General features: G+C 39.2%; 1 protein-coding gene across 1 annotated transcript in view; it reads right to left on the bottom strand.

Annotated features, from left to right (window-relative positions):
* Positions 1 to 925: 925 nt before the first annotated feature.
* Positions 926 to 25,518, bottom strand: part of LOC135776155 (class I histocompatibility antigen, F10 alpha chain) — a 36,809-nt gene continuing 12,216 nt past the window's right edge. Inside the window, exons 3-8 of the mRNA XM_065286733.1 lie at positions 5,374 to 5,652; positions 4,828 to 5,121; positions 2,174 to 2,272; positions 1,953 to 1,970; positions 1,788 to 1,843; positions 926 to 1,707 (exon numbers count right to left, since the gene is read on the bottom strand). Of these exons, the coding sequence (XP_065142805.1) occupies positions 1,797 to 1,843; positions 1,953 to 1,970; positions 2,174 to 2,272; positions 4,828 to 5,121; positions 5,374 to 5,652 (737 nt within the window). The 3' untranslated portion in view covers positions 926 to 1,707; positions 1,788 to 1,796. The remainder of the gene's footprint in view (positions 1,708 to 1,787; positions 1,844 to 1,952; positions 1,971 to 2,173; positions 2,273 to 4,827; positions 5,122 to 5,373; positions 5,653 to 25,518) is intronic.

The following is a 25,518-nucleotide window of genomic DNA, read 5'->3' as shown; positions in this document are numbered from 1 at the left end:
TAAAAGCTTAAACAAGAATCTCTAGTTTTCATTCTTCCAGTTACTTTTACTTTTTTAATACTCAAGTACTGAGTATTAATGTGGTACTTTTTTACTTTTACTCAAGTATGATTCTAGCAAGATACTTTTACTTTTAATTGAGTAAAATTTACGCTCAGTACTTGTACTTTCACTTGAGTAACATTTTTGAGTACTTTTTACACCTCTGGTTCATTGTACATTAGTTCACTATTGTCAACTATTGATTAATGATTAATAACTATGAACCAATGTTAATATATACTCTTTCAATTTTCAGTTGCTTAAATAATCATTAAAGGCGCTCTAAGCGAATAATGTGCGACGTCACTTCCTGTTGATGTTTGAACTGTTTTCAAACAGACAGAGCGTAGCTAACTCCTCCCCCTCCCCCTCCCTTCCGTGCTTTCATGAACGCGCCCAACCCCCACCCCCAAATCCTTCTTGTCGTTTATTGGCTGGAACACTTTGTTATGGTTTCTGTTTGTAGGTTTGGCCATTTGTTGATATTGCCGTTTGTGAAGCCTGGGCTGTCTACAGAGATCGCGTTTTTTTACTGTTTGATCAGCGGACAGGCAGCAAGCAGATAGTGAGGAGATGTTTCCGGTATGTAACAAAAAATGTTTTATGGTCTAAAACGCTTCAATTCGCTTAGAGCACCTTTAACTAAGATTAATAAATGCTTTAGACATATTGTTCATTGTAAGTTCATTACTATAGATAACTAATGTTTTTAGGCTGGCTACACCCAGATTGGCAGTATTGATTGGACAGATTGTTGCAACAACTAACACTTCATTCAAAAGTACCAATCTTCACAAAATTGTTTTTGTAAACTATAGTTTAAATGTGACAAATGGGTAACAGGGTATCGGTACATTCAGAAAGACACACATTCACTTCTTAATCTTTCTAATAAGATTTATTTACTTATTCAATCCAATTTTTCAATTTGTTTTCATTTATTCAATTTAACTTACAGTAATTAACCTCACATAAGGAAAAACATTTATGTAAATATTTCTATTACATTCAGTAGCATAATCACATCACAAGATACATTTATTTTATATATCCACACCACCCAAAATTTAAAACAAAAATAAGCAATTTAACAAAGCCTCTAAAAAAAGGAAATTTAGGTAAAAGGTGAGCACTCAGTGAAAGATTATGTATAATTCCTTTATATACATGTCATTTTTGTCTCTCTGGCACATATTTAGTCTTTCAGCACAGAGGTGTCTATATTCCTAAGACTGAGAGGAGGAAACTACCCAAGTATGTCACATTCTTGTCTACTGCTTAGTAAACAATATTATAAACCTACACAGACCTATAAAATTAATAATTTGTTTGTAATGTTCTGTCATTTCACCAAGGATAAATACGTATGTTTTCAATTCCTTGCATTATTTGTCATATTTTAACATTTGAAAAGAGGTGCTGAAAATTAATAAAAGGCAATAAATGATGACTTTAAACTATATAAATCTACACTAGATGTGTGTCATTTCATAAGCCAAAAACAGATTGACAGACAAATCCCTTCACGGAAAAAAAATGTATTGAAATAAAATAAAGAAGTGTAAATAATGTGTGAGATGTGTGTATGGGAAAGAGAAAGCATTTATATGCAATTGTTTTTAGGCAACAGAATATAAAACTCATCTCCCTCGTGTCCAGTGTCTCCTGAAAGGTCAAAAAAGACATTACATTTAGTTTATTTGACTGAGACAGTTGCACTTACTGAATAATAATCACACACTTACATCATGTGTTTATGGTCCTGTCTGACTGCTAGAGCTGTTAGATCCACCATCAGAAGCTAAAACAGAAAATACAGATACAACTCACAACAGGCTGTTTATTTAACAATCATTCTCTCTAACTTTTTAATTGCATATATAATAAAAATAAAGATGTAAGGCACTTACTGTTGACAGGTTTAAAGCCTGAAAAAAAATCAGAAAAAAAGAAATATACGTTTTTTAAGCATTTATGTAATCAATACTTTTAATGCGTTAGCCTACATACTGTTGCAAACACATAATTTGGTAATACTTAATTTTAATACACTACTAAAAACTAAGTTACAGTCAGACCAGCCAAAAGATATGTAAAACATACAGAATAGTGAGTGTACTAATGCTTTTACCTTTTTTCTTCTGATAAATCTTAAACCCAACAATACCAGCGACAACCAACAGGACAACAGCAACGATAACACCAACAATTAGGGCAACTGGAACATTTCCTGTTTAATCAGATAGATATATACAAGCCCTGATTAAAGCATGCTATAAAGACCAGGGCTGCGTTCTCCGAAACTACCTTAACGCTACGTCGTTCTTAAGTTGTACCTTAAGCTGTACCTTATCGCTAATACGTGTTTTCCGAAACGTTCTTAGTTACGTATCACTTCTGTAAGTCATACGTTCGTAAGGTTGGTCTGGAGCGCTCTTAGCCATACCTTATCCCACATGACTCCACTAGGGGCCATCACTTTCATAAAAGCTTACATTGCAGTTTATATAACTAAATATTTGTAAAAAAAAAAAAAACACTCCGTGTTTAATTAGGCAAATATTTTTATATTTAAAGAATAAAACATTCACATAATTAGACATAATTACATTGATGGTTGTTAGATTTTTTATCATGTTTTCCAAAGGGACATCAACTGCGAACTATTAAATGCTACAGGATAAAGAAACTATTTAAAAAATATATTTTGGGTGAAGGAGTTGGTGAAACTGGCAGCTATACAGCGAATCCTATTTCATTTGTGCATTTCATATCCGTAAAATCTTAGTCTACCGACAAGTATTTTAGCTGCATAAATAAATCGGGTAAAATAAAAAATAAAAAACTAATTAGGATTGTTAATGTTAATTCGACTTTGCATCGAAGTTTTTTAATGTTTTATAACTTTGAGGCAACTGCATGCCATATTCTTTATAAACATTCAAAACAAACTCGCACTTGCTTAGTCTCCTCAAGTCAACACAATTTCCACATTAAAACTAATCAAAGCTAAAATCTAAAGTAATCATAATATATATTTATTTATGTATATATATTATATGTTATATTTGAGGTAGACAGACAGGCTCCAGAAATGCGTCCATTACGCCGCATTCACACGGGGCGTCAGCGTTAACGCTTAACGGAAGGCTTGTCTGAAGCGTGGCCAACAGCCAATCACAGTGGCAGCTACACATGCTCTGTTCTTCCATAAATGTAATTGGCTGGCTCTGTCTAGGTAATTTGCATAAGGCGATCTGATTGGCTGACGCTGACGTTGCCGCTAGAAAAGTTGAGAAATGTTCAACTTCTGCCGCGAGCAACGGCACTGACGCGGCGCCGACGGATCCACAATTCAGTTCGGCAACGCATGACGTCACCCATTGAAAGTGAATGGGAAGCGTTAACGCTGACGCCCCGTGTGAATGCGCCGTTAAGCTTTATCCGCATTGTAACGACGCTGCTTGCGCATCCACTGTCCAAGCACAATAAACTACTGAACAACAACAGTTTGTTTTTATATATTTTAAGTGTAATGCGCAACCAATTACTTGCATGACCCACTTTATTCCCCTGTGCAACGCACTTATTGGGAACCCCTAATATAAATTATCCTTTCAAGTGAGGGCATAGCGGATGAATTGGAGCAGTTTAAACATGATATGTTTGGAAATAAAGTTGCGGGTTTTGCACGGGTTTGATATAAAATATAGAACGTTGAATTTAGTTGTTTGCAATTTCAAATATTTTTAATAGATATTCCTAATAAATTTAACTTGAACTATTTCTAAAATGTTTCTTTAATAAAGAAAACCGCTATCTCATAACGCAGCGAAACCTATTACATAAAGTGAATAATTGATTGTCGATCAATCGATATCTACCTATTATTCCAACCCGTTCTCACCAAGATGCATACAAATGACACGCAGTGTGATTATCGTGCAATAGATACGCCAAAGTCCGATTTTGCGTGCATATGATTCGCCAGTCCTTCCCATTCACTTATATGGCGAATCGTTTCGTGACATTTTATTTATTGTTTTCTCATTTGTTTTCTGTTTTTTAAACCATTTTCGCTTGGGTTTCGGGTTAGATTTCACATATGTTTAAGCAGGTTATTTAATGGTTTCTCTATGTTTTTATCTATATTTAAGCCATGGTCGCTTGGAGTTGGGGTTAGAGTTGGGGTTTGGGTTAGGATGTCATTTTTATATAACAAAAAGTTGTTCTAACCCTAAACCCAAGCGAAAATGGTAAAAAAACAGAAAACAAATGAGAAAACAATAAATAAAACGTCACGAAACGATTCGCCATATAAGTGAATGGGAAGGACTGGCGTATCATATGCATGCAAAACCGGAATTTGGTGTATCTATTGCAAGATAATCACACTGCGTGTCATTTGTACGCTTTTTGGTGAGAATGGGTTGCCTATTCAGAACCTCCACTATGGACAGCACCCGCTAAGGTCGAACTTAAGAAGGTTTACCTTAAGCAACATCCTAAGGTATAGTTCGGAGAACACACGTAGGAAAGGTATACCTGTAGTTAAGGTGTACCTTTTGAGTCTTCGTAGCGCGCTAAGAGAGAACGTTATCGGAGAACGCACCCCAGTATAGGAACAAATAACCAAATTGGTGCACTTAAAAACAGAGTGTATTCGTGTTTTTAGTAGCATTTATTCTTTGTGATGTCACCCAACAATTCCGACTGTGACATTTTTAAATAAGAAAAGCAAATAATGGTTGTTATATACATTGATCCATATAATCACCCCCTCACCATTGTTAGTCCTGATCTCATCTTCTGTCACAATGGTTCTTATGGCTTTGCCTTTGTGTTCCACCACACACTTGAACTGGTTGTTCTTCCACTCCTCAGGTTTAACATTGAGTGTGCTTGTCTTCTGATAGGTTCCATCTTCATTAGGAACAAGTTCACCAAGCTCCACATCTTCATGATGTTCTTCATCATTTTTCAGCCAGGAGATTGCAACTTGCTCAGGGTAGAAGCCTGTAGCATGACACGTCACTGGAGAAGAGGAATCTTTCTGCAACAGAGATACCTGAGGAGAGACTGAAGAGATCCACACAGACAGTAAGGCTAAGTAAGTTTAGATGATAAATTATGTACTTATTTTAATGGAAATGACTGTTTTTTTAAAGCCTATGTTAAGTATTGCACGTACAGGGTGTATAGTAAATTTTAATAAATAAAAACACTAAGAGTAACCACGATTATATAAATACGTCAAACTGTAGTAAACACTAATTGTAGAAACTCATGTTAGTTTTAGTGCAGTTTATTACATTTGCAGAATTGGTTTACCTTCTCTCATTAAAGCACTCTTCCCATATTGCAGGTACTTCTTTAGCCATTCAATGCATATCTGAGAATAGTATTGTTTATCATTTTCAAGTTGAGCTTTGTCATTATTCCATTTTACTTGAGTGATAACTCCCTGTGGCAGGGTGGTAACATATTGCAGGTTCTTTAGATCTAGAGAAATTAAGTCCTCCCCATCATATCCATATTCTTTAAAACCATCAACTTCTCCAGTGTCATCATCCCAAGAACAGCCATACATTCTTTGAAATGTGTGTATACCTAAAAAATAAAGCACAGAAATAAAGGTAATTTATAAAACCATTAGATGTTTAAATTATGAATGCACACTGAATCTAAAATTGATCAACATGTTCAGTGATCCTGTTTGGCACTTTATTAAATAATAATTAAAGAAAAAAAGGCTGCAACATTAGCACCGTAAGCATGTAAATATATAAACGGTGAAATATGTAGTGTTGATAGAGTTAGTAGAACAGACATTCTTTCGGACAGCAGAAGTCTCAGCAGAGTCATTCTGAAAAGACTAATCAGAGACTAAGAGGCTGTTTACACTTGGCATTAACATGCGTTTTCGTCGATCGGATCACAAGTGGACGACGTTAATGCCAGGTGTAAACGGTGTTCAAAACGTTTTGAGCTCGTCCACTTTCAACCGCTTTCAACCACATCCAGAGGTAGTCGAAACCACTTTCGATCGGATCGCTTTGGAGTTGCGGAACAGCCACACGCGACTGCCTTCTCTCCGCCCATTTATCTAATCTGAGGTATTAAACACAAGTTTTACGTCTTTTTTTGACTTCTGGCGTAAACATACGGTGAACAGCGCTATTTTTAGCCTTTCATTGATACAACTATAGCGGCTGATCTCCGTAGTTTCGTTTTGAAAGCGTGTGAAAGTTGCGATCCTATTTCATCAATTGCGCTGAAAATTCAGAGAAAGCTCCAACATATAAACGTACAAAACACTATGCAGCATGTATACTTGCTAAACAAGCAGTGGACTCCGACATAATATTAGTTTGCGTCCATATAAACTCATAATTACTCCCGCTAGGGTTTGAATGACAGCAGAGAGACTCGCCCACCGTCTCACAGACCACCCCCTCACAGTATTCAGGACAGATGTGGTCGAAAGTGGACAAAAGAGACGGATTTAAATACCAGGTCTCTCTCGTCCACTTGTGATCCGATCGATGAAAACGCATGTTAATGCCAAGTGTAAACAGCCTCTAAGGGAAATTCATTCAGGCAGCGGTGTTGTTTTAATTGTTCCACAAGCCGGTTCTCCATCTCCACAGTCTACCAGACATGTATAGCAGCTTGTTTTACTGTTGCTATTTCAAAAGGTCAGTCATGCATCCCCTCGTTCATTGGTTATCGTGAGAGTATTGACGTAATCATCTCGATTTAAAATCCTAAAAATCAAAACTGTTTCATATGATCGGGGTGGCACTGATATCCTTGCGAGCACATTGGGAGATGTAAGATTTGGGGCCCTATCTTGCACCCAGCGCAATTGACTTTGTCAGTGACGCATGTATCATTTCGTATTTTGCACCGGCGCAAAGCGGGGTTTTCCCTCCACAGATGCACGTCGGCAAACTAGGGAATGAACTTGCGCTCCCTGGGCGGTTCAGGGCAAAAAAGGAGGCGTGTTCCGGCGCAAAACCATCTCTTATGCTATTTTGCAGTTTCAAAAAACAATTGCGCTACTAACCAAAAAAAACTAGTCTAAAGTCAGTGGCGCGTTGCGTGTAGTTCATTATGCTATGTTAAGGGCGCATGCTTGACCATAATGTGTAGCGTGCACAACGCGCATTGCTTATCTGATCTACACAGATGCAAGTTATTTTTGCAAATCATAAATTGTTACAATAAAAAATATTAATACATGAGATAAGGGAAATCATTGTGGTGAGCATTGTGGTGATAGTTTTTATGTATTGTGTGGCTATGTTAAAAAATTCTCATGCAAATAACGATTAAAATATTTTCATAAGTTTGTTGAGTGGCTGGTTTACGTTTATTTTATGTAAATAATAATTAAAATGTTTTCATAAGAAACCTTAATGTATGTGAACTTGATTTGTAAGTGTACTTTGGCGTTGGACCTTGCTTGCGTTTCCGATTTCAAAGCCCCCAAACCCTTTCAGCGGTGAGGGTGCACACAGCAATGTCCTCTGCTGGCGTCAGGTCATGTGTAGAGGCAGATCCACCTCCCGTTACACGGCGTGTCCGATTTATGCTGGCAAGCTTGGGATTCCCCCGTCTCCTGACATCATTGTAGCGCTTGGCGCAACGATGGGGAAGCCAGCTGATGAGACATTAGGCTTGTTTGAGATGAGCAAATTCTGCGCAGAATCAATCACCGGTGATCCACGCAAGATGCATGTCGGTTAGAACAGTGTCCGACTAACGTCCGACTTGCTCTGATGTCACGCTGACGTGTGCAAAATAACTCTCGCGATGGAGAGGCAGGCTCGTCGGATTCTACAGCCGAGTGCAGTTGCTCTCCACCGACTGCGTTGACGAAAAGCACGATGGGAAAAGACTTGCTGACGACACAGCTTAATGCTCATTGGCCAGGTTATGTCAGCTGATGACTTCTTAATTCTAAAAACTCTAATTCCTATAGTAGTTTTTACATTAATTCAATTGTTCTTTACTATTTAATTTATATTTTTAATGAATTCCTGTAAACTTTTGTATTGGTGTTGAATTATTTGTACTGTGAGCTGTTTATATTTCACACAACAGAAACGAATTTATATAACCACATAGACTTAGATTTATTCATCCCAACATTTGCTAAGTAACCTTTTCCAGTAACGAACAGTTCACCTTCGTTGATTCTCCTTATAAACATCTTTATGTAAATGCATTTATTGGTATTTAAGTTGCACTATTTAATCCGCGATAAAATACGCGAATGTGATCTCTGCCTCTGCTGACGTTTGTAGTCGACTGGACCGCGAGATTGGTGAAGTGTCTGACGTAAAAGCTCTTTTTTCACTCCTCCCCTCACTGCAGCCGTCTGCTCTCGTCTGAATTTCAGGCAAGGCAAGCTGCATCTCAAACAAGCCTAATTGTGGCTATATTTCCTCTCACGCCTGTTTAACCGACGCTGATTTGGGCGGGTTTCTCCTATCCCCATACAAAACAACTTCTCTGTCTTTGAATGCTCTAACAAGAACGTGGGTCTCCTGTTGGTCTCATCGGCCGTGAACCGCTCCTGGTGTGCGCCTGGTAAATCCGTCATGATAATAGCAACCCGCCATGGAACTGGCGCCCTTGCGTTTAAAGGGAATGTTGGATACCGTTCTGATTGGTTTATTTGACGTTACGCCCAATCCACACCTATGAATAATGAACCTACTTCAGACCAACCCCTTATTGATTTGCGTCTGGCGCAAGTGTTATTTCTCCCGCCGTGAAAATAGCAACAGCGCCCAAGATCCGCCCACAAAGCCACTTGCGCTTCGCACTTGCGTTTCAGATCGTTAAAATAGGGCCCTTGATCTGTAAATGCCACACTATACATGATAATCTGAGTTTTTAATCTTCAGTTTTCTTAGTGTTGTCTCAGACTATGTTTACACGTGGACGGCTATTTTCATAAATGGACATTTCAACCTCTCCGGTTTCAAAAAATAACTTTGTGCACACATGTCAGTTTTCAGAAAAGTGTTCATTGACACTTACCCGTGTATATATGGTGTAAGGAAAAGCTCAAGCCCACGTGAGCCAATCAGAATCCCGATAACATCAACAAATCACTTCCTGTTCCTCTTTTGAACAAAGTGCGAGCTCTGGCGCATACTGTGACGTTGGCTTCCTAAACACCCGTTTGTCTCAGTTTACATTCAACTGTGCAACCTAAGATTTTCAAGATCTCCACTCTGGCTGGAGTTTTTAAAAAGAATCGGTTACAGAGACAAGTTCTCTGTTTGCATGTAAACGAAGAGTGCAAATAAAGGGAAAAGTCGTAGTTTTTCAAAATAACCATGTACGTGTAAACAGGGCCTCAAAAGTGTTTTCCTCATATAAAGGCCTGGCAGATTTTTAAAGCATTCAGATCACAGGGAAAACTTCACCCTGTGTTATTACAGTTTTTTCCAATTGCTAACACACAATTTTGCAAACTAATCTGGTTTTATCAAAAAACTTAACACAATTTAGAAAACCACACACCCAAATAGCAAAATACCACATATATCCTGCAAAATGAAGCACTCCAACCTAAACTACATATAACATTATCAAAATCAAACTTTGACACAAATTGGAACACACTTCATTCATATTACCAGATTTTTGTCTAACCAACTACACGCAGTTGGGCATAATGAAAAGTGCACTTTTCTTTAGTATGCTTTGCCATAATACTAAAATATGTATTAGATTGTTCACATGCACAGAAATATTTGCAGATACACACACATGCTTTTGAATTTTTTTATTTTTCACCAAACAAGTCACAACGCCTCGTCCACATCACAGGCAATATGTTCCCTTGCCAGACATCGAGGGAAGAAGCACCTTGAGCGCCTTATTCATCCCTAAATTGCACCAACATCAATCTCATCACATGCCTCTTCCATAGCCTGCAAAAGAGGCATGTTCACAAAGGGCTGCTGTTCATATACCTTCCATATAACTCTTCTATGGGGTTCAAAAATGGCGAGTATGGTGGGAGGTATTGCACGATAAATGTTTGGACTGGGGCTGCACGATGAAAGCTCACGTTGTGCCATACTACAACATACCGGTTTCTTTGGTCTACATCATTCATACACTCTGATGGTATGAGAATGTTGTGGAGTCTTTCTAGAAATGTGAGAATTTGGGCTGTGTTGTATGGTCCAAGGTTGGCATGACGGTGGAGGACACCATCCATATTGGAAATGGCAGCGCACATTGTGATGTTCCCACCACGTTAGCCAGGAACATCTATAATGGCTCTGTGGACAATGACGTTCCTTTGGTCTTTTCTAGTGCTTACATCCTGATTGAAGTGTTAACAATTAACCATTCAGGTGTTTGGGGAGGTGGCACATATATTGGCCATTTAGCTCGTGTAGTGTCATTTTGAATGGTAGTGTTTTGAAAAGGCAAACATGTGACTTTATGTCAGATTGTTATGTCTTGTGCAGAGAACCGTGTTCAGTGCATTTAAAAAGTGCCATTGTGAATTGCAAAATGTGTGTAAAGCAGAAGATGTGTTTAGACTTTTGGAGACTTGAGAAGAGGTGTTGCTCTCTGTGTGTCAGTTTAAATAGTTGTGCTGTTCATGTCATTTTAGTGTGTTAGCAATTGGAAAAAACTGTAAGTGGAATCTGGCAGTTTGAGCTTCATATTTTCGCAGGATTGTGTTTAGAGATGTTACATGACACTTCACTGCACACGTGGATTTTAATCAGCTCTATTGCTTTGTAAAATGCTAAAAATGATTTAGTGAAATGTTTAAGGTGTATGACTAAAGCGAACAGAATACTTTAGTGAAATCCTCGTTTGTCTTAGTGTTTCTGCTGTAAACATATAAAACATCTCTTCATTCTCTCTGATCGACAGATCAAATCATTGCTGTGTTTATTAGAACTCAATGATACTTAATGTTGTGTATATACTTTAATGGAGAAACACATTGTAAGTTGTATTATTATTAAGGCTGTTGTGTGTGCGTGTTTGTGTGTGTTTAGGTGTTCTGGCTCTACTTTAGTTTCTATGATGATGAAGAACTGCAGAACGCTCAATGTGTGTATGTGTGCAGGGCCGGGTTTTGCTATGGGCAATGTGGGCGAACGCCCAGGGCGCAATCTATGTGAGGGCTAAAAAAAAATTATATCAAAACCGCTCATTTCCATGTCAAGTTAGTGCTGAGAAACACAGGTTGTGTGCGTGTCAGAAGAGGCACGGGTGAGGGGGCGGGGAATCAACTTGCGAATGCAAGTCCCTCGCTCGCCTTAAGGGGGGCGAGCGAGGGATTGACTGATCCCAGGCCAGAGGCCACACAACACAAACTGCTGCGTCTGCTTCCAAATAAATTGTAATTTTCATTCCTAAAATTAACATAGACCCATATATATACCTACGAACATGTGTAAAAAAATTCTGTAGAGTCATCTACGTGACTCCGTCACGTGACTCCGGTTGATTGACGGGCAAAACGGACTTTGTTGTTGTCAAAATGTAATGCAAAGTTAATGATGTCGAGTCTTCATCTTCATCATCATGGATCAAATTAAAAGACCAAAGTAGCCATCTCAGTTGCCCGGTTTAGAAAAAGAAGAAAAGAAGATGAGGAGAAACGGGCAAAAGATAAAGGTATGCCGATTTCTATGAGTGACAACGTGAGTGACAGTAGGAAATAGGCTATTTATATTAGCCTCACACTCTTGCTAATATGTTGCTATTAGCCACAGAATACGACTGTATTTGGTTTTAGTTTTGCTGAACTAGCAACTATTAGAATTGAGGCATCATGCCATGCAACTAAATTAACTCTATAGGCAACACAGTCTAGTTTATGTGTGCAACACAAAAAGTGCAAATTCACACAGACCTCCTGACTGTGTTATTTTTTATTGCTTTACGCTATATGTGTTAAATTAAATAACTAAGTTCTAATATAAATTGACATGGCATTTTGTAAGCTACAGTGATATAGCTTTTTAAATAATTTGTAGTGTATGCTTAGTTTATAGGATGTTAACCAAATCTAATAAAATGTGTCATTTTAATTGTAACTGATGCATGTGTGAAATAAGTGTATCTAACTTACATAAGTGTATCTTAATTGTAAATTCAGGGGCACTTCTGAAATATTTTAGAGCTAGAGCACCCACTGGCCAAAATGAGGAGTCAGATACTTCCACAGCAGGAACTGTGTGTGTGTGTGTGTGTGTGTGTGTGTGTGTGTGTGTGTGTGTGTGTGTGTGTGTGTGTGTGTGTGTGTGTGTGTGTGTGTGTGTGCGGCCGGGTAATTATCACGTTGGGGGGACCAATTGTCCCCACAAAGATAGGAATACCAGTATTTTTGTGACCTTGTGGGGACATTTTGATGTCCCCATGAGGAAACAAGCTAATAAATCAAACAGAATGATGTTTCTTGAAAATCTAAGGTATCAGACAGTTTCCTGTGATGGTTGGGGTTAGGGAATGGGGCAGGTAAGGGGAATAGAATATACAGTTTGTACAGAATAAAATGCATTACGTCTATGGAATGTCCCCAAAAAACATGTAAACCAGAACGTGCGTGCGTGCATGTGTGTGTGTGTGCGTGCAGCGTGTGCATGAGTGGGTGTTTATACTGTATTACATGTTTTTCTCTGTTCTTGTTACCTTTTTGTATTTAAGATTATATATAACAAAATAATACATGTTGGTGGCGGGGTTTGGGGGTAATAATTTTTTTTCTGGGGGCGGCCAAGGGATGGTTCGCCCAGGGCGTAAATCTAGCCAGGACCGCCACTGTATAACCTCATTCACACAGACCTCTGGTCCCAGAAAATACCCGTAAAATTGCCAGACAAGCGTCTGTGTGAACAAAAACTCGTTCCGTTAATCTTCTGGGATCGTTGCCGGAAAGAGGACCTAGTAAGATACGCGGGTAACCCTCTGTGTGAACAAGAAGCCGCAAAAATGCCGTAATGGGCGTGTCGAAGTGAGGACGCGCGCGTCATCATCACAACACAAGTTATGGTTCAGCTCCTTACAACGAGATAACATGCATATAAACATCATCACGAGGAATGTTGCAAACTAGATTGACGCAGTAATCAGGAAATGATAAATGAGATTCATAAACAATGATGCACGTGCCGTAGTGAGGACGCGCGTGTCATGGCAACATGAAGTTGGTTCAACTCTTTAAAATGAGGGATTTACAACATTCACAACGAGAAATGTCAGCAAACTGGACTAAAGCAGATATCAGGTAAGTTAGCTCATTACTTACTGCGTTGAAACGGAGATCATTCAGCAGCATAAAAGAATATCGCGTCGCGTGCTCATTTGAGCTATAATAAACGAAAATACCCGCGCGTCATCCCAACAAGTCGTTCAGCTCCTCAAAATGCGGGTTTTAAATGCATATAAACAATCACGATGAGAAATGTCTGAAAACTGTATTAAAGCAGAGCTCAGGGAGCTCGTCAAATATCCACTCTGAAGCTGAGATCATTCACCAGCATTAGAACGGTGCGTCACGCGCTCCTTAATAATCTTATCATAAACAAAAGTGCACGCGAGTGGTTCTTGGAGGGAGAAATAATATATAATATGCAAACTTCAGACGCTGCGTAGAAGAGAGGGCGGGACTTTCAATAGGTCACGTGTCTTTCCGGGACCGTCACATGCCGGATAAACTTGGCAGTGTGAAGAGGTGTGTTCGACTTCATGCGGCGCTGCGCAGACCGATCGGCGGCTGACTTGAAGCAGTGCATTCCGGTTAGTAACTTTGTCCGACTTAAGCTAGCGCTGCAGGCACGTGACTGTTTCATATGGTTTTTAAGTACCGCGAGAGCGGTTCGAGATCAGCCGCCGGAGTTAGCCAGCGCAGTTCGCGAAGAGGAGCTGCACGGGCTGTAATGACGACACAGCTGTTTCAAGATTGGTCGGATTCACCACATGACAACAATCACGTGTATTTCGTGCTTATTTTCACGCCCTCAGTTCCACAAATGCTCACAAATCTGTATTTTTATAAAAGTTAAAGCTATTTTCATGTAGTCGCGATGTTATATTGTGTCATCTTCATCAAAATAAAATGGATAAAAAACGTAGACCCCACTACATTGGTATTTAAATAATATATGCTTATGTTGAACTTTATTCTTGTAAAAACAGATGATGTAAGCCACTTCAGTTCCACTCATGCTCATACACGGACATTCAAAACAGTATAATTCACTTATTATGTAGTTTACATCTTACAAATCATGTTTAATGCGATTAAGCAAGCAAACGGCACGTGATCAGCCATGCCTGACGTAAATGCAGCAAGCTACGGGAACCACAGCGCGTCCGACTTCACGTCTCCGTTTTCAGCTCCTCCCCGCCTGCACGCGGCTAGTCTCGCCGATCGGTTACATCCAGGGCTGGACTGGGACAAAAATTCGGCCCTGGCATTTTGGCCCAAACCGGCCCACACTACACACACTGCAAAAAATTATTTTCAAGAAAAAATTTTCTTAGTATTTTTGTCTTGTTTTCAATATCTGAAAATTCTTAAATTAAGATGCTTTTTCTTGATGAACAAAATGACCCAAGAAAATAAGTCCAGTTTTTAGACCAAAAATAACACATTTAAGTGATTTTGTGCATAAAACAAGCAAAAAAATCTGCCAATGGGGTAAGCAAAAAAATCTTGAACATTTTTCTTAAACACTAAATGCAAGAAAAATTCAAGAAAAATTTGCTTACCCCATTGGCAGATTTTTTGCTTGTTTTATGCACAAAATCACTTAAATTTAAAATTTTGGTGTAAAAAACTAGACTTATTTTTTTGGGTCATTTTGCTTATCAAGAAAAAGCATCTTATTTTAAGATTTTTTTTATTTTTACTATTTTACTTTTCTTGAAAATAATTTTTTGCAGTGTATAATTACAAATACCACCCATCTTTGCACGCCTTTAAATATGTATAGCAATAGCAACTCCAATTCCATAAAAGCACTAAACTCAATTAATAGCAGAGTGAGAGTTGACACAACAAACACTTCTAGAACGTGTTATTTATTAATGCAATAAAACTGTATAATCCACACTTATGAATCCTAAAACAAGCTTCATGGAATTGGCAAAATTTGCCATTGAATTGCTGACTTTTTACAAAATACAAGTGCTGCTTACAGTAATATTGAAAACTGATTATTACTTCCAGTACTTACAGGAAAGTATTCACTACATTCACTGAACTAAACTTGTGTGATTACAGTAATAGAGATTTTTAACATTATCTGTCAAGTGTGTTGTTATACAATAAACATATCTTTTTCTGTAAGCAGATTGTTTGATTTTGCTTGAGGAGAAATTATACGTTTTGAAACAGACAATCAACGAAAAATCTACGAATCAGATACACTCTCGTAGTCACAGAGCAAAGAGTGCAATTATTTTATTGCAGCTTTATCACCATAATTTTGTGTTTTTGACTCAGTTTTATCAAGGGGTATCAATCTAAACTTGTGTTTTGAAAGCAGTTCTGCTTACCGCAGGGACTACACTCACTTCTCTCTCGTCTCTCTCCCTTTCCTCATTGACACTTTGCGTGCTGGTGCTGCCAGTGCCACCACCGTCACCATCATCATCACCAGCGACGCGAGTTGAAGAAAACATTTGTGTGTTTTTAACACATTTTACAGCGTCTGCCTGAAGAGTCTGTTTCTTTTTGTCGCGCAGTTTATCTGCGCCTCCCTTGCATGTTTTTCCATCTCTCTCTCTATTTTGACACGTGAACTGACCGACGATGCACGCTCGTTTGCACAGACCAAAGCGGTGATTGGGCCAGCTTAATGTCATTCAAAAAAAAATAACCAATGGGCTGCTGCTGAGTGGGCCGGTCTATCTAGGGAAAAAAAGGACGATGACTGGGCTGGTCAGTCATTGGGCCAGCTAAATGTCGCTTAAAAGAAAATAACCAATGGGCTGCTGCTTAAATGTCAGTGGGCCGGTCTGTCTAGAAAAAAAGACGCTAACTGGGCTGCTCAGACAAAGATAGTATGAGATGTATTGGCCCAAAAAGTACGTCGGCCCACCGGGAAACTGCCCGGTGATAAATGAGGTTTAATTTATGCGGCTTATGGGCTGATAATAATGATGAAAATATAATTAGGTGTGTTCGACTTCATGCGGTGCTGTGCAGACCAATCGGCATATGACATCAAAGTACCGCGAGAGCGATGGAATTGCGGTACTTTGATATCATACGCCGATCGGTCTTCACAGCACCGCATGAAGTAGAACACACAAAGAGTTATAAACCCCCCTACAGATGAACCTGTTTTTAAACTAACTAAACTTTAGTAGCTGACTAATATGTCAAATCATCCTAAAGTATTGATACTTAAACATGACATACAGGGACATATATTAGTGCCTCTCCCATCACGACACTGTCCCACTATAAGGACGTTTCTGGTGTTCATTGCCTTTCTGTTTCCTTACATTGTTTCTGTGTTTGTATAACAGTGTTTTGATCCTGAGTATAAGAGAGTAAAGGTAGCACCTGACTGGTGAGATATTTATAACTCATCTCTTCTGTAAGCAGTTGTTTATTTGTGCTATGTGATAGACTGTTAGATTTATTCATATCGAGTAAAGTATCCAGAGCTTATCATCGTTATTGACAGAAAATTTAACACGATTCGATTTGAGATCGTTTTGTCACCGCGCCCTACTCCCAGATGCCACAAACTTCAGTTATGCTCGCCTCAATCTAGTAATCGGTCCTGCTATAAGTGACAGGGTATAAAAATCACAAACCTCTGCGTTTGCTCTCTCTCTCATTCCTGATGCTGAGATATTCACTCTATGGTTGGCAAACAGTGACAGCGAATCAGATTACTTTAAAAACAGACCTGAGAGAGAGAGTTTGTGTCTGTTGTAGGGATGCACTAAAAGGAAAATTCTTGGTCGAAGCCGAATAAAATGAAACACGAACATTTATCCCAATTATTGTGCCTACTATTGTATAAGTTATGTTTTTAAAAAGCGCTATTTAACAATGAACATTTTTGAACATTCCAGCAGACATCGGGCGTTTTTACGGACATAGGCTTGTTTTCTCTGATTGGACAGCTATAAGATTTGTTAAAACATTTAGCCACATAAGTGCATCTTGGCTAAATGGATATTAATCCGATATTCTATCCTCGCACAAAATGCAAATATGCTATATCACTCCACCTTAAGAAACTTGCAACCACGCTTATGCAACAAAAGACAGCACTTATGATGGGAAGCGGACGTTCGTCTGTTTGCTCGGTCCAGGACGCGCACTACAGTACAGAGCAGTGGGAGAGTGAAACTGTGTGATAATTGACACGAAAAATCACTTAAAGCGCTGCTGTCTCACAAAAAACTTTTGTTAATAAGCATTTTATTTGTTTGTTTAATACAAGCAAGTTTGTCATTGATTGTATAAAGTTTTTGTTGCACACCGCCTTCGCTCTACGTTGGTCCGTGTACCTTTTCTCATCTATGACACGAGATGGAGCACCAAAGAGTCTCTCGCTGACCGTGCTTGTGCATTCAGCAGACAAGTAACTAGGATTGTAATCTCCCGTCATACTCTGCATGTTCTTGATTTTAAATGATACATTAAACTTGTAACGCTGTATGTTTTTGTGTCTTTCTCTGACACTTTGAAATACTTTCACTGTTGTGTTTACTACATTTAAAGGACAAGTTCGGTATTTTAGACTTAAAGCCCTGTTTTCAGATTGTTTATGGTCAAATAGAATGGTTTTGACTGAAATTTCGACATTTTCGGCTGCCCTGAGAATTTTCGCGTGTTTGTGTTTCAGCTCAGACCTCTACAATGGGTTTATAGGTGCACTGGAACAATACTTCCTAAAATGCATTAAACTTTCGTTTACAAAGACGTGAAACTCACCGAGTGGTCAGGGGTGTTCACTGATATGCTCACACAAAAATCGCTGCAAAAGATGCTTTCCAACAGCTGTTTTAGCATTCGTTGTTAACTTGTGGACCTATTTCCCCAAACGCCTCACACCCGTACATTCTTCCGCTTAGAGCTTGAATAATAAACACTCCAGCCCAGGTGGTGGCGCTAATCCGCCTTTGCCAATTGCAAGAATAGAAACAAAGTTCCCGGCGCGGAGTAATACCGTACCTCACAGGACGTCTAATACAGTCAATGGAGTTGGTAAAAACTACGATAAAACCTGTTGGAATGCGTCTTTTGGAGCGATTTTTGTGTGAGCATACCAGTGAACACCCCTGACCACTCGGTGAGTTTCACGTCTTTGTAAACGAAAGTTTAATGCATTTTAGGAAGGATTGTTCCAGTGCACCTATAAACCCATTGTAGAAGTCTGAGCTGAAACACAAACACGCGAAAATTCTCAGGGAAGCCGAAAATGTCGAAATTTCAGTCAAAACCATTCTATTTGACCATAAACAATCTGAAAACAGGGCTTTAAGTCTAAAATACCGAACTTGTCCTTTAAAAAGCGTGAGTGCCTCTCACTCAGCGCTGGTTGCTATTTGATCACGTCATCGTTCGATAAAATGTATTCGTCCTTTTCACTTGTTCAGCCGAAAATGTTTTTTTTTTTTTGCTGTTTTCAGCCGAATAATTAACTAGTATGTTGTGTAGCTGTGTGTGTGAGCTTTTGTGTCTGTGTGAACTCACTGTTACTCAGAGACATCAGTGAGTTCAGTTGTTAATGAACTTTATGAAACTAAAGCATTAAGTGGAATCAGACTCATGTGATGTTTGTGCAGGACACACAAGTGATGCTGACTCAGTATTTGGCAAACCGAAACACTTCCCTACTAAATAATCCAGCTGTTAAGATGGTTTTAGCTGGTCTTCCATCTTGGTTTTAGCTGGTATTGCTGGTGTAGCAAGCTGGTCTAGCTGTGTTTGGTGACTTTTTAAGCTGGTCTAGCTGGACTTAGCAGGTCAGGCTGGAAGACCGCTTGATCCACCAGCTTTGCCAGGCTGGGAGGACCAGTTTTAAACAGATATCAACTTATGCTGGCCTTAGCTAGATTTTCCAGTAAGGTTTGAAGACAGGACTATCTACCTTTTGAAAGAGACTTCACAGTGTGACTATGTTACTGACACGTTTTTCCGTCTTTTTGCGTGAACATCACGTATTTCTGTTTACGTGTTTTGTTCTATTTTTAAACCATTGGCGCTTCGGTTTAGGGTTAGATTTGGTGTTTGCATTAGGATGTCACTTTAAGTGAGTTTATGCCTTTTTTCATGATTTAATTATTTATATTTTATGATTTTTAAACCATTGTCGCCTGGCATTAGGGTTAGAGTTGGGTTTGGGAAAGGATGTCATTTTATGTAAATCTAAAACCCTAAACCGAAGCAACAATGGTAAGAAAATAAGACAAAACTGTTGAGTTACAAATACATGACACGTAAACAGAAATACGTGACATGTTCACACAAAAAGGCGGAAAAACATGTCAGTGTCACGGAAAAGACTCACAAAATTACGTGACTATAGGTACGTAATTGCGTGATATTGGGTTGGTATATTTATATCCTACTGGAGGTGCACAGTCACTTTATTCACTGGTACATATTTTATATTCTATTCTTGTTTTATTCGATCACTTGTATTGTTGATGAAACAACTTTGATTGGTTTAAAGGGTTTTGGAAATCTTTTTAACGCTGATAATAGTGGAGGTTAAAGTGATACATCGGTCACTCATTCATCACTGTCTGTGGTAGTGAAATTATACACGTTTAGATAATTGTCTAACACTGAACCACTAAGACAGATTTACTGGAAGGAGTGCAAAACTGTAAAAATTGGATATAGAAATAAATGCGAATTATATTGAATAGATGATCATCTCTCTGTTAAACCAAAGAGGCCTTTTACTGTTATTGACATTAAAGTGATCCGAACAATCCTACGGCTTTACGTCCGCTTATATGGTATTCATTTTCTTTTAAACAAAAGATTTGTAATAAAACTAACAATAAAGTCAAATAGTTTAGGGGAGTCAGTCACACAGTTTAGTTAAAGCATCATCCTTCAACTGCTTTTTATTTCATCGCTGATTGAATTTAGCATCACATGCTCTTAACCTGACAGAGTCTTTCTGAAAAGACAGCAACACTAAACAGATACTGAAGACAAGATTACACAACATGACTTTTAGGCGGATTTGCGGTCGCAGACACCCCCAGGATCACGTTGCTGACCTGCTCGGATTTAACAAGCATCGACGACCACATCGAGCACTGATTTGGCCTCGCGTACGCGAGGCCAAATCAGTGCTCGATGTGGTCGTCGATGCTTGTTAAATCCGAGCAGGTCAGCAACGTGATCTCATCCAGTGCAGTCACAAACAAAGCTCTCGTAAGTCTCGTACTTCGCACACCTCACCGGCATTGTGTCGTGTAACATGCGCGCCGCAACAACACTAAAAACCAACAGTGGACAAAAAACCTTGTTGTGTATCGTGAGCACCGCAGCGATCATCTAGTCTGATCATCCTGCAGCGTAAGCTTGCCCTCAAGAAGAAAACATCTTCATATTTAAACCATCAGAGTAAAGCGCTTCAGGTTTATCACCTGGACATCCAGCTGGGCCCACACGAGTCTCCAGCTGACCATTTCAGATTTAGTACGACCGACATCTGATCCACATCAGTGCTGTGATCTGTCTGTCTCTCCGTGATGTGTTTGTCTCGCTACACTAGGTCTCGCTTTATTGTGTTCAGCCGTCTCTCTGTGTCCTCTGAGGTTTGGTTTGTGATCTGTTGAGTTTGTTCTCCTGCGCTCAGATGCATGAAGTAAATAAAGCCCTGCTGAAAAGATCATCTCAGTCCTGCATGAATGTCGATGCCGGTTCAGGCTTGTTTATGCGAGTAAGTGCTGGTCTAGTTGGTGTACCTGCTGGTTAGTCAAAGTCCTTTATAGTCGTATGTTAAAGTATGAACGTTATAATGTTTTATTGATCGTGACTGATTGAATCTGTTGATCGAACTGTTAGTATAGAAATCTGTGAAAGGAAAGATCACATCTTTCAGATCTATCAAACATGTTTGTTTTAATCAGATGTGGATTGATCACTGTATTAAACACTCTGATGGTGTTTCACGCACTGCTGAATCTACAGTATCATAATGATAACAGTCATTGTGATTCAGATGAGTTGTGAGTTTGCCATCTGAATAAATTGTGATGGCAGAAAAAGACAGAGTGGTGTAAAATAATATAAAGACAGTAAATAGACGACACGTCTGTCTGTCGTGATGTCCACACTGTCTGCACACAACAGCAAACACACAGAGATCAGTGAGTTCAGTTGTTAATGGAGTCATTAATGAAACTGAATCATTAAGTGGATACAGACTCTGATGTTTCTCTGTGCAGGACACACAAGTGATTCTGCCTCAGTATTTGGTCAACAAAAGCACTTCAAAAGCAGCATAATGATGCTATTTGCCTTTAAAAAGACATTTCACAGCAGGAGTGTGACTACCGTATGTCGCCTTAAAATGCTGCTTATGTAGGGAGCTCACTGTGTTTTGGAGCAGAACTTCAGTTGTGTTTTGTCTCATTGCGTTCTGTAGATTTATGTTGTGTTTCGCTATTGAGTTTTGTAGCGCTGCCTCAAAAATATTTTCCTCAAATAAAATGTCTGACAGATTTTTAAAGCGTTCAGATCACAGGCAGAACTTTACTCTGACTTATTAAGTCATGGGTCTTCAACCGGGGGTCTGCTGCCCACAGGGTGTCCGTGACGGAACTGCAGGGGTCCGCCAAAAGCAATGTTTAAAACGTAAAACATATGTACAAAACGGATTGTACATTAAAGGATTAAAATGTAAAAGATTATTATTGGGTATCTTGGATATAAATGAGGACCGATTATAAGACGTTGCTGCTTTACCTATAGTCTGGTAAGTAATTAAATGTTTTGCTTTAAACAAATGCAAATATTGCATTTTTTTTTAATGCTACCACATGGATTTATTGTACATGATGACACTGTACCTGTGGATATGCTGAGATGAGAACCTTTTTAAGTAATGCTTTTCAAAGCACTCACGGCACTGTACAAATGCTGAAACGTTTCCGCTCTCCACACATTTGTAAATTCTCTCCTGTTTGTTACAAATAAAGTATTTTTAGAGTACAAACCTTTTATGGCATATTTGTAAATTATTCTTTGAGATTACACTGATCATGTAAGCTGCCATACATTTACAGAAATTAAAAGCCTGTTAATGTTTCTTACATGACTGAAAGAAAATGACTTTTTAAGGTTTTAATAGAAAAAATAACAAAATAACAATTTTAATAAAAATAAAAAAAAAATTTTAACATCAATCTTAAACTGGTGGTCTTCTTCCTCCGCTTAGTTTTTCAGTTAACGAATTCCACTATCTAAATAGGGAATCGGCAGGCCGCCAGCACAACTGGCTTTTAAAGGGGATAAGAGCTAAGACTCTCATTGGTTTATTGCACGTTACGTCCAAAACACACCCATTACACATTACGAGAATAGGAACAACCCTTTTAGACTGTGCATTTGCACACAAACAATTTTTCCCATCATTAAATTAGCAAAAGTTGGTTCGGACACACCTGTTAAGCGCCGTGCGCTTTAGACAATGCGCTTAGATCATTAAAATAGGCCCAGAGAGTCAAAATTGAACACACATTAATCTGATCCTTCAATAGATAGATAAAAGGGCCTAAATCCGTTTACTGAGCTGTGGAACAATGGATCCACAGAGAAATGAAGAAATAGGTTGAGGGGGAGGAAGAGGGAGAGAAGAATGATGTGGTGAAGACGGAGGAAGAGGAGGAGGATGTGGTGAAGGAGGAGCAAGAGGACATGGTGAAGAAGGAGGGAGACGACTTCGGGAAAGAAGGAGGGAGAGGAGGAGGACGTGGTGAAAGAGGAGGAGGGATACGAAGGGCAAGGTGACAAGCGGTCTCAGATGAATCAAATTGCCTTCCATACAGATCGAAATATCAGTAGATGAACGCCAGGGGTGGATCATGCAAGAGGATTTTACCCTCGCTGTTTGACTAGGGCCAATATAGCCTGCAGTGGATGAGATTCTCTGGCCTGACCCAGAACAAAGACCGGATGTTGAGGAGGAGTAATAAAAAAAAAATGTTTTACAGTTGTGCTGTGTAGCACATGAATGAATAAAAATGTGCTAATGCATACATTGATTGTGTTATTTTTGGTCATGTGAAAAGGTTTTTAGAGGGGGAGAATAAGCAACTTACCAGTTTTGGATATATTGTTTTGATTTTATTGCACCAGTGTGTAATGCTATGTTATAGTGTGTGTGTTTTCAAAAGCTTGTGTGTGATGTCTGAGGGAAAATTGTTTTTTAGTAAGAGTGAATGGTTTTAAGTGTAGATCTTCATTTTGTCCTAAAAATAAGATGTTTGGAGAATTGGGTGAGATGTTATGGATTTGTGTTTACTGTTTTGAGAATATGTGTTCTCTGTTGCAGCCACACTTGATTCTGAGGCACTACTTTGTTTGGCGGAGGAGTAATATTTGTACTAATAAAATTACAACTCATTTGCTGTGTTTTATTTTATGAAATCCTGCTATGCATATGAAGTTACCGTTTTATAAAAGCAATAAGCCCCTGCGAAGCAGTGGTGTTACAGTGCATTTTATAACAGCTAAGGGGATAAGAGATTACATTATCTTGGTACTCAAAATATTCACTGGCTACCAGGGCCGGATTATCCAATGGGCACAGACCCAGGGGCCCACGCGACAGGAAGAAAATTGTATTTAAAAAAATCGAAATAATAATATAATTTTTCAATCGCAAATAACCCAGTGCTGAATCAAGCGGACTGTGGTGGCAGTAGTCATCATAGTTCAAAATAAGTGAGAAAAGCAGCAGTGCACAGAGGATTTATCAGATGTTCACTACTTTACTTCATCTATCCTAAATTGGTAAATGTCCTAGCCTGGTTAGCCAGACCTACATCAAGATGTAAGGTCTGGCAACTCTTCACACAAACGGCTCAATGCAAGGGGCGGGAAATATGGTTGTCCCTCAAAATGCCTCTGCACGCAATAGGATAGCGCTATGACCAATCAGAGCAACGAAGAACGAAGTTTTCAAGTAGGAACCGTCGCAGCTCTGTCATCATCATGTTAAGCCCGCCCCACAGACGCTACACAAGATGTGATTGGCCTCACCAAATTTTGGTTTTTGGAGCTGTTAAGTGTATTGTGAGTGCCTAGACTAAACCCTGGCAGCAAATATATTTTGCGGCCGCTAGGGTGCGTCTAGATTTCTAGGCTATAAATGTCCTGTAAATGATGCAAATCAATGCAGCCCTGAGAGCATGGCAGAGTAATCATTTGTATAAGATATCATTTGTACTGTTTGTGTCGAACACAGCCATCCGTGCTTGTCCGTGGTTGAGTATGCGTTGCTTTGCGCGCAAGACAAAGACGGACCCAGAGAGTTTGTTGTATTCCGATGCCCTCCCTCCCTCTGCGACTATGCACAGCAGTGCAGCACACATTGCCAATAGACAGACAGGTAGGCAGGAGCTCCTCACACAGGTCGTTTCAAAAAATAAAACCCATGAAATTATATTATATGACACATTACATGCTGAAAGGCACACTTTGTGACCTAAAGAGTTGTCTTCTTTTCCTTTGCTACAGTGCTGCGGCGCTTGTGGCCTCTAGTGGCACTAAACGTGAAAAATACATGTCTAGCACCCCCTAGTGGCCAAAAAGTTCAGCGGTGTGCCTTTAATCAGTGTGTAACAAATCACCGGGTGGGAGGGGCTAATAAATGCGCATCCAGCCGTGCACATTTTACTTTCAATTTTGAATTAGAGGCAATTGTTTAAATGCAGTGCTTGCGTACTCTGCCTTATGATTGCTTATGAATCCATGTGCAATGCGAGATCAACAATTGTTTCATTAAGTGCTTGAGCCAGTGTGCGCAGGCACTTCTGATGGAAGCCCGCCAGTCCCAAGCTGAAAAACCATCTCTTCCTGCATTTAAAGCGCTGCTTGAATGAAGGGTTTATTATTATTATTAATAAAAAACACAACAACAAAACAAACTCGCTTACATTAAACATTATATATGTATATTATAACAAAAAACACCCTGACAGTAATAAATGATATCTGACACCTGCTGCTTTGTGATGTGATGCGCGTTTAGCTCGCACTGATTTCAGGCAGAATAAAAACATTAAGTTTTCAGTGTGTGCTCTCTGTAACGAAACAAAATGATTTAATTACAAGAAAAAATCAAAAAGATGGTGGAAGACGATGCCGCTGTGGGGAAGTGAACTAACCAGTGAGAGGCTAAAGCACCGTGTATCACCGGTTACACCAACTATCGCAACAAGCCTAATACTGCGTTTACACCAACCACG

Source organism: Paramisgurnus dabryanus, chromosome 19 (genome assembly GCF_030506205.2).
Source record: "Paramisgurnus dabryanus chromosome 19, PD_genome_1.1, whole genome shotgun sequence".
NCBI lineage: Eukaryota > Metazoa > Chordata > Actinopteri > Cypriniformes > Cobitidae > Paramisgurnus > Paramisgurnus dabryanus.
Note: the sequence above shows the minus strand (reverse complement) of the source record. Positions and strands in the feature narration are given on the sequence as shown.